Raw genomic sequence first — 16,619 nt, forward strand, 5'->3', positions numbered from 1 at the left:
GAGTCTGGGCTGAGTAGCAGAGTAGGACTGGGAGTCTGGGCTGTAGTAGCAGTATAGCAGTAGGACTGGGGAGTCTGGGCCTGAGTAGCAGTAGGACTGGCTGTCTGGGCTGAGTAGCAGTTAGCAGTAGGACTGGGAGAGTCTGGGCTGAGTAGCAGTAGGACTGGGAGTCTGGGCTGAAGTAGCCAGTAGCAGTAGACTGGAGTCTGGGCTGAGTCGCAGTAGTATGGCAGTCTGGACTGCGGAAGTCTGGCGAGTATAGCCAGTAGGACTGGGAGTCTGGGGACTGAGTAGCAGTATAGGTAGACTGGGAGTCTGGGCTGAGTAGCAGTAGGACTGGGAGTCTGGGCTGCGTAGCAGTAGGACTGGAGTCTGGGCGAGTAAGTAGCAGTAGGACTGGAGTCTGGGCTGAGTAGCAGTAGGACTGGAGTCTGGGCTGAGTAAGCCGTATCGCAGTAGGACTGGAGTCTGGTGCGTAGCAGTAAGCAGTAGGACTGGGGAGTCTGGGCTTGAGTTAGCAGTTTATAGGGACTGGGAGTCTGGGCTGAGTAGCCAGTAGGACTGGAGTAGGGCTGGGAGTCTGGGCTGAGTAGCAGTAGGACTGGGAGTCTGGGCTGAGTAGCAGTAGGACTGGAGTCTGGGCTGAGTAGCAGTAGGACTGGGAGTCTGGGCTGAGTAGCCGTATAGCAGTAGGACTGGGAGTCTGGGCTGAGTAGCAGTATAGCAGTAGGACTGGGAGTCTGGGCTGAGTAGCAGTAGGACTGGGAGTCTGGGCTGAGTAGCAGTATAGCAGTAGGACTGGGAGTCTGGGCTGAGTAGCAGTAGGACTGGGAGTCTGGATGAGTAGCAGTTATAGCAGTAGGACTGGGAGTCTGGGCTGAGTAGCAGAAGGACTGGGAGTCTGGGCTGAGTAGCAGTAGGACTGGGAGTCTGGGCTGAGTAGCAGGTATAACAGTAGGACTGGGAGTCTGGGCTGAGTAACAGTAGGACTGGGAGTCTGGGCTGAGTAACAGTATAGCAGTAGGACTGGGAGTCTGGGCTGTAGGTAGCAGTATAGCAGTAGGACTGGGAGTCTGGGCTGAGTAGCAGTAGGACTGGGAGTTTGGGCTGAGTAACGTAGTACTGGGGTCTGGGCTGAGTAGCAGTAGGACTGGGAGTCTGGGCTGAGTAGCAGTATAGCAGTAGGACTGGGAGTCTGGGCTGAGTAGCAGTAGGACTGGGAGTTTGGGCTGAGTAACAGTAGTACTGGGAGTCTGGGCTGAGTAGCAGTAGGACTGGGAGTCTGGGCTGAGTAGCAGTAGGACTGGGAGTCTGGGCTGAGTAGCAGTAGGACTGGGAGTCTGGGCTGAGTAGCAGTTTATAGCAGTAGGACTGGGAGTCTGGGCTGAGTAGCAGTATTAGCAGTTAGGACTGGGAGTCTGGCTGAGTAGCAGTATAGCAGTAGGACTGGGAGTCTGGGCTGAGTAGCAGTTATAGCAGTAGGACTGGGAAGTCTGGGCTGAGTAGCAGTAGGACTGGGAGTCTGGGCTGAGTAGCAGTATAGCAGTAGGACTGGGAGTCTGGGCTGAGTAGCAGTATAGCAGTAGGACTGGGAGTCTGGGCTGAGTAGCAGTAGGACTGGGAGTCTGGGCTGAGTAGCAGTAGGACTGGGAGTCTGGGCTGAGTAGCAGTATAGCAGTAGGACTGGGAGTCTGGGCTGAGTAGCAGTAGGACTGGGAGTCTGGGGCTGAGTAACAGTATAGCAGTAGGACTGGGAGTCTGGGCTGAGTAGCAGTATAGCAGTAGGACTGGGAGTCTGGGCTGAGTAGCAGTAGGACTGGGAGCCTGGGCTGAGTAGCAGTAGGACTGGGAGTCTGGGCTGAGTAACAGTATAGCAGTAGGACTGGGAGTCTGGGCTGAGTTGAAGTTGGACTGGGAGTCTGGGCTGAGTAACAGTATAGCAGTAGGACTGGGAGTCTGGGCTGAGTAGCAGTATAGCAGTAGGACTGGGAGTCTGGGCTGAGTAGCAGTAGGACTGGGAGCCTGGGCTGAGTAGCAGTAGGACTGGGAGTCTGGGCTGAGTAGCAGTATAGCAGTAGGACTGGGAGTCTGGGCTGAGTAGCAGTATAGCAGTAGGACTGGGAGTCTGGGCTGAGTAGCAGTATAGCAGTAGGACTGGGAGTCTGGGCTGAGTAGCAGTAGGACTGGGAGTCTGGCTGAGTAGCAGTAGGACTGGGAGTCTGGCTGAGTAGCAGTAGGACTGGGAGTCTGGGCTGAGTAGCAGTATAGCAGTAGGACTGGGAGTCTGGGCTGAGTAGCAGTATAGCAGTAGGACTGGGAGTCTGGGCTGAGTAGCAGTAGGACTGGGAGTCTGGGCTGAGTAGCATTAGGACTGGGAGTCTGGGCTGAGTAGCAGTAGGACTGGGAGTCTGGGCTGAGTAGCAGTAGGACTGGGAGTCTGGGCTGAGTAACAGTAGGACTGGGAGTCTGGGCTGAGTAGCAGAATAGCAGTAGGACTGGGAGTCTGGGCTGAGTAGCAGTAGGACTGGGAGTCTGGGCTGAGTAGCAGTATAGCAGTAGGACTGGGAGTCTGGGCTGAGTAGCAGTAGGACTGGGAGTCTGGGCTGAGTAGCAGTATAGCAGTAGGACTGGGAGTCTGGGCTGAGTAGCAGTATAGCAGTAGGACTGGGAGTCTGGGCTGAGTAGCAGTAGGACTGGGAGTCTGGGCTGAGTAAGCAGTATAGCAGTAGGACTGGGAGTCTGGCTGAGTCACAGTAGGACTGGGAGCCTGGGCTGAGTAGCAGTAGGGACTGGGAGTCTGGGCTGAGTAGCAGTAGGACTGGGAGTCTGGGCTGAGTAGCAGTAGGACTGGGAGTCTGGGCTGAGTAGCAGTATATCAGTAGGACTGGGAGTCTGGGCTGAGTAGCAGTATAGCAGTAGGACTGGGAGTCTGGGCTGAGTAGCAGTATAGCAGTAGGACTGGGAGTCTGGGCTGAGTAGCAGTAGGACTGGGAGTCTGGCTGAGTAGCAGTATAGCAGTAGGACTGGGAGTCTGGGCTGAATAGCAGTATAGCAGTAGGACTGGGAGTCTGGGCTGAGTAGCAGTAGGACTGGGAGTCTGGGCTGAGTAAGCAGTATAGCAGTAGGACTGGGAGTCTGGGCTGAGTAGCAGTATAGCAGTAGGACTGGGAGTCTGGGCTGAGTAGCAGTAGGACTGGGAGTCTGGGCTTGAGTAGCGTATAGCAGTAGGACTGGGAGTCTGGGCTGAGTAGCAGTATAGCAGTAGGACTGGGAGTCTGGGCTGAGTAGCAGTAGGACTGGAGTCTGGGCTGAGTAGCAGTATAGCAGTAGGACTGGGAGTCTGGGTGAGTAACAGTAGGACTGGGGAGCCTGGGCTGAGTAGCAGTAGGACTGGGAGTCTGGGCTGAGTAGCAGTAGGACTGGGAGTCTGGGCTTGAGTAGCAGTAGGACTGGGAGTCTGGGCTGAGTAGCAGTAGGACTGGGGAGTCTGGGCTGAGTAGCAGTAGGGCTGGGAGTCTTTGGCTGAGTAGCAGTAGGACTGGGAGTCTGGGCTGAGTAGCAGTTTATAGCAGTAGGACTGGGAGTCCTGGGCTGAGTAGCAGTAGGACTGGAAGTCTGGGCTGAGTAGCAGTAGGACTGGGAGTCTGGGCTGAGTAGCAGTATAGCAGTAGGACTGGGAGTCTGGGCTGAGTAGCAGTAGGACTGGGAGTCTGGGCTGAGTAGCAGTATAGCAGTAGGACTGGGAGTCTGGGCTGAGTAGCAGTATAGCAGTAGGACTGGGAGTCTGGGCTGAGTAGCAGTGGGACTGGGAGCCTGGGCTGAGTAGCAGTGGGACTGGGAGTCTGGGCTGAGTAACAGTATAGCAGTAGGACTGGGAGTCTGGGCTGAGTAGCAGTTGGACTGGGAGTCTGGGCTGAGTAGCAGTATAGCAGTAGGACTGGGAGTCTGGGCTGAGTAGCAGTATAGCAGTAGGACTGGGAGTCTGGGCTGAGTAGCAGTATAGCGTAGGACTGGGAGTCTGGGCTGAGTAGCAGTAGGACTGGGAGTCTGGCTGAGTAGCAGTAGGACTGGGTCTGGGCTGAGTAGCAGTAGGACTGGGAGTCTGGGCTGAGTAGCAGTATGCAGTAGGACTGGGAGTCTGGGCTGAGTAACAGTAGGCTGGGAGTCTGGGCTGAGTAGCAGTATAGCAGTAGGACTGGGAGTCTGGGCTGAGTAGCAGTAGGACTGGGAGTCTGGGCTGAGTAGCAGTAGGACTGGGAGTCTGGGCTGAGTAGCAGTAGGACTGGGAGTCTGGGCTGAGTAGCAGTAGGACTGGGGTCTGGGCTGAGTACAGTAGGACTGGGAGTCTGGGCTGAGTAGCAGTAGGACTGGGAGTCTGGGCTGAGTAGCAGTAGGACTGGGAGTCTGGCTGAGTAGCAGTAGGACTGGGAGTCTGGGCTGAGTAGCCTAGGACTGGGAGTCTGGGCTGAGTAGCAGTAGACTGGGATCTGGCTGAGTAGCATATAGCAGTAGGACTGGGAGTCTGGGCTGAGTAGCAGTAGGACTGGGAGTCGGGCTGAGTAGCAGTAGGACTGGGAGTCTGGGCTGAGTAGCAGTAGACTGGGAGTCTGGGCTGAGTACAGTAGGACTGGGAGTCTGGGCTGAGTAGCAGTAGGACTGGGAGTCTGGGCTGAGTAGCAGTATAGCAGTAGGACTGGGAGTCTGGGCTGAGTAGCAGTATAGCAGTAGGACTGGGAGTCTGGGCTGAGTAGCAGTAGGACTGGGAGTCTGGGCTGAGTAGCAGTAGGACTGGGAGTCTGGCCTGAGTAACAGTAGGACTGGGAGTCTGGGCTGAGTAGCAGTATAGCAGTAGGACTGGGAGTCTGGCCTGAGTAGCAGTAGGACTGGGCGTCTGGGCTGAGTAGCAGTAGGACTGGGAGTCTGGGCTGAGTAGCAGTAGGACTGGGAGTCTGGGCTGAGTAGCAGTAGGACTGGGAGTCTGGGCTGAGTAGCAGTAGGACTGGGAGTCTGGGCTGAGTAGCAGTATAGCAGTAGGACTGGGAGTCTGGGCTGAGTAACAGTAGGACTGGGAGTCTGGGCTGAGTAGCAGTATAGCAGTAGGACTGGGAGTCTGGGCTGAGTAGCAGTATAGCAGTAGGACTGGGAGTCTGGGCTGAGTAGCAGTATAGCAGTAGCTGGGAGTCTGGGCTGAGTAGCAGTAGGACTGGATCTGGGCTGAGTAGCAGTATAGCAGTAGGACTGGGAGTCTGGGCTGAGTAGCAGTATAGCAGTAGGACTGGGAGTCTGGGCTGAGTAGCAGTAGGACTGGAGTCTGGGCTGAGTACAGTATAGCAGTAGGACTGGGAGTCTGGGCTGAGTAACAGTAGACTGGGAGCCTGGCTGAGTAGCAGTAGGACTGGGAGTCTGGGCTGAGTAGCAGTAGGACTGGGAGTCTGGGCTGAGTAGCATAGGACTGGGAGTCTGGGCTGATAGCAGTAGGACTGGGAGTCTGGGCTGATAGCAGTAGGGCTGGGTCTGGGCTGATAGCAGTAGGACTGGGAGTCTGGGCTGAGTAGCAGTATAGCAGTAGGACTGGGAGTCTGGGCTGAGTAGCAGTAGACTGGGAGTCTGGGCTGAGTAGCAGTAGGACTGGGAGTCTGGGCTGAGTAGCAGTATAGCATAGGACTGGGATCTGGGCTGAGTAGTAGGACTGGGAGTCTGGGCTGAGTAGCGTATAGCAGTAGACTGGGAGTCTGGGCTGAGTCAGTAGACTGGGAGTCTGTGGCTGAGTAGCAGTAGGACTGGGAGTCTGGGCTGAGTAGCAGTATAGCAGTAGGACTGGGAGTCTGGGCTGAGTACAGTAAGCAGTAGACTGGGAGTCTGGTCTGAGTAGCCGTAGGACTGGAGTCTGGGCTGAGTAGCATATAGCTAGGACTGGGAGTCTGGGCTGAGTAGCAGTTATAGCTAGGACTGGGAGTCTGGCTGAGTAGCAGTAGGCTGGGAGTCTGGGCTGAGTAGCAGTATAGCAGTAGGACTGGATCTGGGCTGAGTAGCAGTATAGCAGTAGGACTGGGAGTCTGGGCTGAGTAGCAGTGGACTGGGAGTCTGGGCTGAGTAACAGTATAGCATAGGACTGGGATCTGGGCTGATTAGCAGTAGGACTGGGAGTCTGGGCTGATTAGCAGTAGGACTGGGAGTCTGGGCTGAGTAGCAGTAGGACTGGGAGTCTGGGCTGAGTAGCAGTAGGACTGGGAGTCTGGGCTGAGTAGCGTAGACTGGGAGTCTGGCTGAGTAGTAGTAGGACTGGAGTCTGGGCTGAGTAGCAGTACTGGGAGTCTGGGCTGAGTAGCAGTAGGACTGGAGTCTGGGCTGAGTAGCAGTATACAGTAGCTGGGAGTCTGGGCTGAGTAACAGTAGCAGTAGGACTGGGAGTCTGGCTAGTAGCATAGGACTGGGAGTCTGGGCTGAGTACAGTAGGACTGGAGTCTGGGCTGAGTAGCAGTAGGACTGGAGTCTGGGCTGAGTCAGTAGACTGGGAGTCTGGGCTGAGTAGCATTAGGACTGGGAGTCTGGGCTGAGTAGCAGTATAGCATAGGACTGGGAGTCTGGGGAGCAGTAGGACTGGGGAGTCTGGCTGAGTAACAGTAGCTGGAGTCTGGGCTGAGTAGCAGTAGGACTGGGAGTCTGGCTGAGTAGCAGTATAGCAGTAGGACTGGGAGTCTGGGCTGAGTAGCAGTAGGACTGGGAGTCTGGGCTGTAGTACAGTAGGACTGGGTCTGGGCTGAGTAACAGTATAGCAGTAGGACTGGATCTGGGCTGAGTAGCAGTAGGCTGGGAGTCTGGGCTGAGTAACATAGGACTGGAGTCTGGGCTGAGTAGCAGTAGGACTGGAGTCTGGGCTGAGTAGCAGTAGACTGGGATCTGGGCTGGTGCATTAGTACTGGGAGTCTGGGCTGAGTAGCAGTATAGCAGTAGGACTTGGGTCTGGGCTGAGTACAGTAGACTGGGAGTCTGGGCTGAGTAGCAGTATAGCAGTAGGACTGGGAGTCTGGCTGAGTAGCATAGGACTGGGAGTCTGGGCTGAGTACAGTATAGAGCAGTAGGACTGGGAGTCTGGGCTGAGTAGCAGTATAGCAGTTAGGACTGGGAGTCTGGGCTGAGTAGCAGTAGGACTGGGAGTCTGGGCTGAGTAGCAGTATAGCAGTAGGACTGGGAGTCTGGGCTGAGTAGCAGTATAGCAGTAGGACTGGGAGGCTGGGCTGAGTAACAGTATAGCAGTAGGACTGGAAGTCTGGGCTGAGTAGCAGTAGGACTGGGAGTCTGGGCTGATACAGTATAGCAGTAGGACTGGGTCTGGGCTGAGTAGCGTATAGCAGTAGACTGGGAGTCTGGCTGAGTAGCAGTATAGCAGTAGACTGGGAGTCTGGGCTGAGTAGCAGTAGGACTGGGAGCTGGCTGAGTAACAGTAGGACTGGAGTCTGGGCTGAGTAGCAGGTAGCATAGGACTGGGAGTCTGGGCTGAGTAACAGTAGGACTGGAGTCTGGGCTGAGATAGCAGTATAGCAGTAGACTGGGAGTCTGGGCTGAGTAGCAGTATAGCAGTAGGACTGGGAGTCTGGGCTGAGTAGCATATAGCAGTAGGACTGAGTCTGGCTGAGTAGCAGTATAGCAGTAGGATTGGATCTGGGCTGAGTAGCAGTAGGACTGGGATTTCTGGCTGAGTAACAGTAGGACTGGGAGTCTGGGCTGAGTAGCAGTATAGCAGTAGGACTGGGAGTCTGGGCTGAGTAGCATAGGACTGGGAGTCTGGGCTGAGTAGCAGTAGGACTGGGAGTCTGGCTGAGTATCAGTAGGACTGGGAGTCTGGGCTGAGTAGCAGTAGACTGGGAGTCTGGGCTGAGTAGCAGTAGTCTGGAGTCTGGGCTGAGTAGCAGTAGACTGGGAGTCTGGGCTGAGTAAGTTAGCAGTATGACTGGGAGTCTGGGCTGAGTAACAGTATAGCATAGGACTGGGGAGTCTGGGCTGAGTAGCAGTATAGCAGTAGTGACTGGGAGTCTGGGCTGAGTAGCAGTATAGCAGTAGGACTGGGAGTCTGGCTGAGCAGTAGACTGGGAGTCTGGGCTGAGTAGCAGTAGGACTGGTCTGGGCTGAGTAGCAGTAGGACTGGGAGTCTGGGCTGAGTAGCAGTAGACTGGGCTCTGGCTGAGTAGCAGTAGACTGGGAGTCTGGGCTGAGTAGCAGTAGACTGGGAGTCTTGGCTGAGTAGCCGTATAGCGTAGGACTGGGAGTCTGGGCTGAGTAGCATAACAGTAGGACTGGAGTCTGGGCTGAGTAGCAGTAGAGCAGTAGGACTGGAGTCTGGCTGAGTACAGTTATAGCATAGACTGGGAGTCTGGGCTGAGTAGCATAGGACTGGGAGTCTGGGATGAGTACAGTATAGCAGTAGGACTGGGAGTCTGGGCTGAGTAGCAGAAGGACTGGGAGTCTGGGCTGAGTAGCAGTAGGACTGGGAGTCTGGGCTGAGTAGCAGTATAACATGGACTGGGAGTCTGGGCTGAGTAACAGTAGACTGGGAGTCTGGGCTGAGTAAAGTAGCAGTAGGACTGGGAGTCTGGCGAGTAGCAGTATAGCAGTAGGACTGGGAGTCTGGGCTGAGTAGTCAGTACTGGGAGTTTGGGCTGAGTAACAGTATACTGGAGTCTGGGCTGATAGCAGTAGGACTGGGAGTTCTGGGCTGAGTAGCAGTAGGACTGGAGTCTGGGCTGAGTACAGTAGGACTGGGAGTCTGGGCTGAGTAGCAGTAGGACTAGGATCTGGGCTGAGTAGCAGTAGGACTGGGTCTGGGCTGAGTAGCAGTATAGCAGTAGGACTGGGAGTCTGGGCTGAGTAGCAGTATAGCAGTAGACTGGGAGTCTGGCTGAGTAGCAGTATAGCAGTAGGACTGGGATCTGGGCTGAGTAGCAGTATAGCATATACTGGGAGTCTGGGCTGAGTAGCAGTAGAGCAGTAGACTGGGCGTCTGGCTGAGGTAGCAGTAGGACTGGGAGTCTGGGCTGAGTAACAGTATAGCATTAGACTGGAGTCTGGGCTGATAGCAGTATAGCGTAGGACTCGGGAGTCTGGGCTGAGTAGCAGTAGGACTGGGAGTCTGGGCTGAGTAGCAGTAGGACTGGGAGTCTGGGCTGAGTAGCAGTATAGCAGTAGGACTGGGAGTCTGGGCTGAGTAGCAGTAGGACTGGAGTCTGGGCTGAGTAACATATAGCAGTAGACTGGGAGTCTGGGCTGAGTAGCAGTATAGCAGTAGACTGGGAGTCTGGGCTGAGTGCAGTAGGACTGGGAGCCTGGGCTGAGTAGCAGTAGGACTGGGAGTCTGGGCTGAGTAATAGTATAGCAGTAGGACTGGGAGTCTGGGCTGAGTTGCAGTTGGACTGGGAGTCTGGGCTGAGTAGCAGTATAGCAGTAGGACTGGGAGTCTGGGCTGAGTACAGTATAGCATAGACTGGGATCTGGCTGAGTAGCAGTATAGCAGTAGGACTGGAGTCTGGGCTGAGTAGCAGTAGGACTGGGTCTGGGCTGAGTAGCAGTAGGACTGGGAGTCTGGGCTGAGTAGCAGTAGGACTGGGAGTCTGGGCTGAGTAGCATAGGACTGGGAGCCTGGGCTGAGTAGCAGTATAGCAGTAGGACTGGAGTCTGGGCTGAGTAGCAGTAGGACTGGGAGTCTGGGCTGAGTAGCAGTATAGCAGTAGGACTGGGAGTCTGGGCTGAGTAGCAGTATAGCAGTAGGACTGGGAGTCTGGGCTGAGTAGCAGTAGGACTGGGAGTCTGGGCTGAGTAGCATTAGGACTGGGAGTCTGGGCTGAGTAGCAGTAGGACTGGGAGTCTGGGCTGAGTAACAGTAGGACTGGGAGTCTGGGCTGAGTAGCAGTATAGCAGTAGGACTGGGAGTCTGGGCTGAGTAGCAGTAGGACTGGGAGGCTGGGCTGAGTAGCAGTATAGCAGTAGGACTGGGAGTCTGGGCTGATAGCAGTATAGCAGTAGACTGGGAGTCTGGCTGCGTAGCAGTAGGACTGGGAGTCTGGCTGAGTAGCAGTAGGACTGAGAGTCTGGGCTGAGTAACAGTATAGCAGTAGGACTGGGAGTCTGGGCTGAGTAGCAGTAGGACGGGAGTCTGGGCTGAGTAGCAGTAGGACTGGGAGTCTGGGCTGAGTAGCAGTAGGACTGGGAGTCTGGGCTGAGTAGCAGTAGGACTGGGAGTCTGGGCTGAGTAGCAGTAGGACTGGGAGTCTGGGCTGAGTAGCAGTAGGACTGAGAGTCTGGGCTGAGTAACAGTATAGCAGTAGGACTGGGAGTCTGGGCTGAGTAGCAGTAGGACTGGGAGTCTGGGCTGAGTAGCAGTAGGACTGGGAGTCTGGGCTGAGTAGCAGTAGGACTGGGATCTGGCTGAGTAGCAGTAGGACTGGGAGTCTGGGCTGAGTAGCAGTAGACTGGGAGTCTGGCTGAGTAGCATAGGACTGGAGTCTGGCTGAGTAGCAGTAGGACTGGAGTCTGGGCTGAGTACAGTATAGCAGTAGGACTGGGAGTCTGGGCTGAGTATCAGTATAGGCAGTAGGACTGGGAGTCTGGGCTGAGTAACAGTAGGACTGGGAGTCTGGGCTGAGTAGCAGTAGGATGGGAGTCTGGGCTGAGTAGCAGTAGGACTGGGAGTCTGGGCTGAGTAGCAGTAGGACTGGGAGTCTGGTGAGTAGCAGTATAGCAGTAGGACTGGGAGTCTGGGCTGAGTCGCAGTAGGACTGGAAGTCTGGGCTGAGTAACAGTAGGACTGGGAGTCGGGCTGAGTAGCAGTAGGACTGGGAGTCTGGCTGAGTAGCAGTATAGCAGTAGGACTGGGAGTCTGGGCTGAGTAGCAGTAGGACTGGGAGTCTGGGCTGAGTAGCAGTATAGCAGTAGGACTGGGAGTCTGGGCTGAGTAGCAGTAGGACTGGGAGTCTGGGCTGAGTAGCAGTAGGACTGGGAGTCTGGGCTGAGTAACAGTATAGCAGTAGGACTGGGAGTCTGGGCTGAGTAGCAGTAGGACTGGGAGTCTGGGCTGATTAACAGTATAGCAGTAGGACTGGGAGTCTGGGCTGAGTAGCAGTAGGACTAGCCCCTTCTTGCCTTGTCTCTCAGATGGTTCACAGCTTTGTGGAAGTTACCTGTCGTGCTGATATTTAGGCTGAGGTATGTATCGTTTTTTTTGTGTGCTTTTGGGAAACGGTGTCTACATGGAATTTATATTTGTGGTCCTGGCAACTGGACCTTTTTTGGAACACTGTTATTTTTGTCTTAGTGAGATTTACTGTCAGGGCCCAGGTCTGTCAGGGCCCAGGTCTGTCAGGGCCCAGGTCTATCAGGGCCCAGGTCTGTCAGAATCTGTGCAGAAGATCTAGGTGCTGCTGTAGGCCCTCCTTGGTTAGGGACAGGAGCGCCAGATCATCAGCAAACAGTAGACATTTGACTTCAGACTCTAGTAGGGTGAGGGCCGGGTGCTGCAGACTGTTCTAGTGTCCTCACCAATTCGTTGATATATATGTTAAAGAGGGTGGGGCTTAAGGTGCATCCCTGTCTCGCCCCACGGCCCCATGGGAAGAAATCTTTGTTTATATTGTTCATTTTAACTGCTCACTTGGTGTTTGGGAGATAAACATACGATATTATAAAATCCATGTACACAAACAACGTTTTCATCCATTTGTATAGCAGACCCTTTTGCCAAATTGAGTCAAAAGCTTTATTTTTATTTTTTGTTAAATCAACAAAGCATGAGAAGACTTCGTTTTTGTTTTGTCTGTTTGTCAATAAGGGTGTGCAGGGATACGTGGTCTGTCTGTCGTACGGTATTTCTTTAGTAAAACAATTTAACATTTTACTCAGGACATTGTTTTCCACTGAGGAAATGTTGGAGTCTGATGTTGATGATACTGCAGAGGATTTATCAGAGACGGCTGTTGACACAGATTCCACAGTAAATATTGGGGTCAAATTTGTCTCCACTTTTGTGTGTGGGGGGGAGGGGGGGTCAGGCCTTGGTTCCAAATATTGGGGAAGATGCCAGAGCTGAGGATAATGTTTAGTAATTGCCTATTTTAATTTATGGTCTGTATATTTTATCATTGTGTTTAGTATACCATCAACACCACATCCCTGTTTGGGTTGGAGGGTTTGTATTTGGTCCTGGAGAGAAAGAGACAGGATAGAGGAGCGAGGAGAGAGAGGAGAGAGAGAGAGTGAGAGGGTAGAAGGTAGAGGAGAGAGAGAGAGAGAGAGACAGACAGGATAGAGGAGAGAGGGGGAGGAGAGAGAGAGAGAGACAGGATAGAGGAGAGAGGGAGAAGAGAGAGAGAGAGGGTAGAGGAGAGAGAGAGAGAGAGGGGTAAAGGTGGTGGCTTTGGAGCAGCTCTCATTAAGAATTCACTTTTAATTAGGTCTCCCTCAACTAAGGACTGGACCCTGACGTGCCCTGGATAACACACACACACACACACACACACACACACACACACACACACCCATGTACTGGCAGGGAACGTGGTTCACATGAAGTCCCTCTGCCTCCATCTTCCCTAATGTTAATACTGGCAGGAAGAAGCTGTTCCCTCCCTCATCCCTCCCTCCCTCCCTCTCTCCCTCCTCCCTCCCTCCCTCCCTCCTCCCTCCCTCTCTCCATCCTTCCTCCATGATCTAGTCCCTGGTGAGAACCTATTCCCTCCCCCCCTCCAGGGGCAGGAACAGCAGGAACAGGGGCAGGAACAGGAGGAACAGGGGCAGGAACAGGAGGAACAGGAGGCAGGAACAGGAGGAACAGGGGCAGGAACAGGAGGAACAGGGGCAGGAACAGGAGGAACAGGGGCAGGAACAGGAGGAACAGGGGCAGGAACAGGAGGAACAGGGGAAAAACATGTCATCTGTTTCCACTCAATAGTGAGTGCGTCACGAAAGTCAGAAATAGCGATATAATAAATGCCTTACCTTTGATGATCTTCTTCTGTTGGCACTCCAAGAGGTCCCAGATACATCACAAATGGTCCTTTTGTTCGATAATGTCCTTCTTTAAATCCATAAAAACTCAGTTTAGCTGGCGCGCTTCAGTCAATAAGTTTCCCTCCATCAAAATGCATACAAAATGAATCCCAAACATTACTAATAAACTATTCCAAACAAGTCAAACAACGTTTATAATCAAACCTTAGGTACCCTAATACGTAAATAAACGATACAATTTTAAGACGGAGAATCGTTATTGTTTTTACCGGAGAAAAATACCAAAGAACGCTCTCTCTTCCACGCGCTTGGAAACACTACAGCCAAAATGGGAGCCACCTAGAAAAAAACTACCATTTCTGTCTCATTTTCCCAAAAACCAGCATGAAACTCTTTCTAAAGACTGTTGACATCTAGTGGAAGCCCTGGGAACTGCAATATGGGAGGATTTCGCCTTATAATAAAAGTGACAGCCATTGAAAACAGTGGTAGCCTGAATTTCTTTTTGTTCTGTTATTCCCACAGACATTATTTTAACAGTTTTCGAAACTTTAGAGTGTTTTCTATCCAAATCTACCAATTATATGCATATCTTAGCTTCTGGGCCTGAGTAACAGGCAGTTTACTTTGGGCGCGCTTTTCATCCGGATGTGAAAATACTGCCCCCTACCCAAGAGAGGTTAATAATCCCCCCTGCGCTGTGTTCTTCCAGTCCTACACCTCTGTATTGCCTTACTGTAGGAATAGTCCATTAGGATAACAATAGGGGAATCTCAATGGCTTTCTTCTCTCCTCACCTCCTTCTCGAAACCCATTGGAGGAGAAGGTCAGAGGGGAGGGACCTACTGGCTTTCTCATCCAATGTGATTTAAGGAGGCGAGGAGAAAAGGACTCAAGGAGAATGTTCTTGAGACTGTCCCAATTCTCTCTCTCTCTCTCTCTTATTAATAATCACCTTCCCTACTCAGTCTCCTTTCCCTGCTCCTCTGTCCTCTGCTGTACTGTAGGACTGGTGGTGTAACAGGAGAATAATGGTTTCTTCCTGCTGTTGGTTCATTACCAACCACTTCTCTCTGTGTGTCTCCAGTCCTGTCCTGGCCCCTCCTCAGTGTGGGGACTTCGAGAAGCTCCGGGAGATCTACAAGGACATCATGTGTTTCGTCAAGACTCAGATGGTGGAGGAACCAGGACATAACCAGGTAGGAACCAGGACATAACCAGGTAGGAACCAGGACATAACCAGGTAGGAACCAGGACATAACCAGGTATGGTAGGAACCAGGACATAACCAGGTAGGAACCAGGACATAACCAGGTAGGAACCAGGACATAACCAGGTAGGAACCAGGACATAACCAGGTATGGTAGGAACCAGGACATAACCAGGTAGGAACCAGGACATAAGCAGGTAGGAACCAGGACATAACCAGGTATGGTAGGAACCAGGACATAACCAGGTAGGAACCAGGACATAACCAGGTAGGAACCAGGACATAACCAGGTATGGTAGGAGCCAGAATTTAACCAGGACATAACCAGGTAGGAACAGGACATAACCAGGTAGGAACCAGGACATAACCAGTTAGGAACCAGGACATAACCAGGTAGGAACCAGGACATAACCAGGTAGGAACCAGGACAAAACCAGGTAGGAACCAGGACAAAACCAGGTAGGAACCAGGACATAACCAGGTATGGTAGGAACCAGAACATAACCAGGTAGGAACCAGAACATAACCAGGTATGGTAGGAACCAGGACATAACCAGGTAGGAACCAGGACATAACCAGGTAGGAACCAGGACATACCCAGGTAGGAACCAGTACATAACCAGGTAGGAACCAGGACATAACCAGGTATGGTAGGAACCAGAACATAACCAGGTTTGGTAGGAACCAGAACATAACCAGGTATGGTAGGAACCAGAACATAACCAGGTAGGATCCAGAACATAACCAGGTATGGTAGGGACCAGAACATAACCAGGTATGTTAGGAACCAGAACATAACCAGGTATGGTAGGAACCAGAACATAACCAGGTATGGTAGGAACCAGAACATAACCAGGTAGGAACCAGGACATAACCAGGTATGGTAGGTACCAGAACATAACCAGGTATGGTAGGAACCAGAACATAACCAGGTAGGTACCAGAACATAACCAGGTATGGTAGAAACCAGAACATAACCAGGTAGGAACCAGAACATAACCAGGTATGGTAGGAACCAGGACATAACCAGGTATGGTAGGAACCAGAACATAACCAGGTATGGTAGGAACCAGGACATAACCAGGTAGGAACCAGGACATAACCAGGTATGGTAGGAACCAGAACATAACCAGGTATGGTAGGAACCAGAACATAACCAGGTAGGAACCAGAACATAACCAGGTATGGTAGGAACCAGAACATAACCAGGTAGGAACCAGGACATAACCAGGTATGGTAGGAACCAGAACATAACCAGGTTGGAACCTGTTAGGTAGGAAGGTATGGTAGATTGTATAACATAATAAGTGGTGTCTTGGGAATAGAGGTGTGAGATATACAGTATGTTGTCTGTCTGTCTGTCCACCAGATAACAGGTGCTTCTCTCTCCAGGCCCTGTGTCTGTCTGTCTGTCTGTCTGTCTGTCTGTCTGTCTGTCTGTCTGTCTGTCTGTCTGTCTGTCTGTCCGTCCACCAGATAACAGGATCTTCTCTCTCCATGTAGGACCTGTGTCTGTCTTCTGTGAGGGACTATGAGGAGATCTTTCTCCAGTGTTCAGAGTCCTTCGACAGTGAGGACATGTGATCCACAGGAGGCTGCTGTCCGGAATGACATCAAACACCTGGAAACCGTGGAAACCAATGTATTTAATACCGTCCCACTGATTCAGCTCCAGCCAATTACCAACGAGCCTGTTCTCCCCGATTTAAAACCTCTTTACCAACTTCCTGTCATGTCAACACCTATTTGTTGTACAAGTGTTTGTTCCTGGTGAAATGAAAGACACATTGTGTTACTTATTATGACTTGTTAAGTGATCACTTTTTGTGATTTGTTTTATAAAATGTTCAGCTTTTAAAAAATATATATATATTGTTCCGGGCTTTTCTACACGTTTATTATAATTATAGACATATTTTATACTCTGTTCAGTTTATATATGATGTTTTATTCTCTGTACATTCATGTTCAGTTTTATATATGATGTTTTATATTCTGTACATTCATGTTCAGTTTTATATATGATGTTTTATACTCTGGTTAGAGGAAAATCATTCAGCAGTTTCTATTTGATGTGTATCATTGTTCAGCCGTTTTAAACCGTTCAGAATCAGCATTTTGTCCAGACAGTCTTTCTCTGTGTATTAAAACCCTCAGCTCAGAGTGTGATAGAGAGGGGTGGTTGGGACGCGGAAAAAATTTCCAAATCCTGAAAAAAAAAAAAAAAAAAATAAAACACTTTTTTAAATATATCGCCTTTGTATCTTTATATCATTGTAATGTGGTTAACCTTAAAAATGTAAATGAACATGATTTAAAATCTTAAAATGCAACCAGAGTGGCCCTTCGATCGTGGGGAAAAGGTCTGCACGTGAGTCTGAATGATTCTAGTGTGGCCTTTTGAGCCGCTACG

The 16,619-nt window shown here is 51.9% G+C and overlaps 1 protein-coding gene across 2 annotated transcripts in view; it reads left to right on the forward strand.

The window, feature by feature from the left end:
* LOC115180813 (stimulated by retinoic acid gene 8 protein homolog) overlaps positions 1-16,320 on the forward strand; it is a 41,907-nt gene extending 25,587 nt beyond the window's left edge. For both annotated transcript variants that reach the window (XM_029742967.1, XM_029742966.1), the window contains exons 8-9: positions 14,084-14,195; positions 15,710-16,320. In XM_029742967.1, coding sequence (XP_029598827.1) covers positions 14,084-14,195; positions 15,710-15,790 — 193 coding nt within the window. In that variant the 3' untranslated portion in view covers positions 15,791-16,320. The remainder of the gene's footprint in view (positions 1-14,083; positions 14,196-15,709) is intronic.
* The last annotated feature ends 299 nt before the right edge of the window (positions 16,321-16,619 follow it).

This window comes from Salmo trutta, unplaced genomic scaffold, assembly GCF_901001165.1.
Source record: "Salmo trutta unplaced genomic scaffold, fSalTru1.1, whole genome shotgun sequence".
In the NCBI taxonomy this organism is placed as follows: Eukaryota; Metazoa; Chordata; class Actinopteri; order Salmoniformes; family Salmonidae; genus Salmo; species Salmo trutta.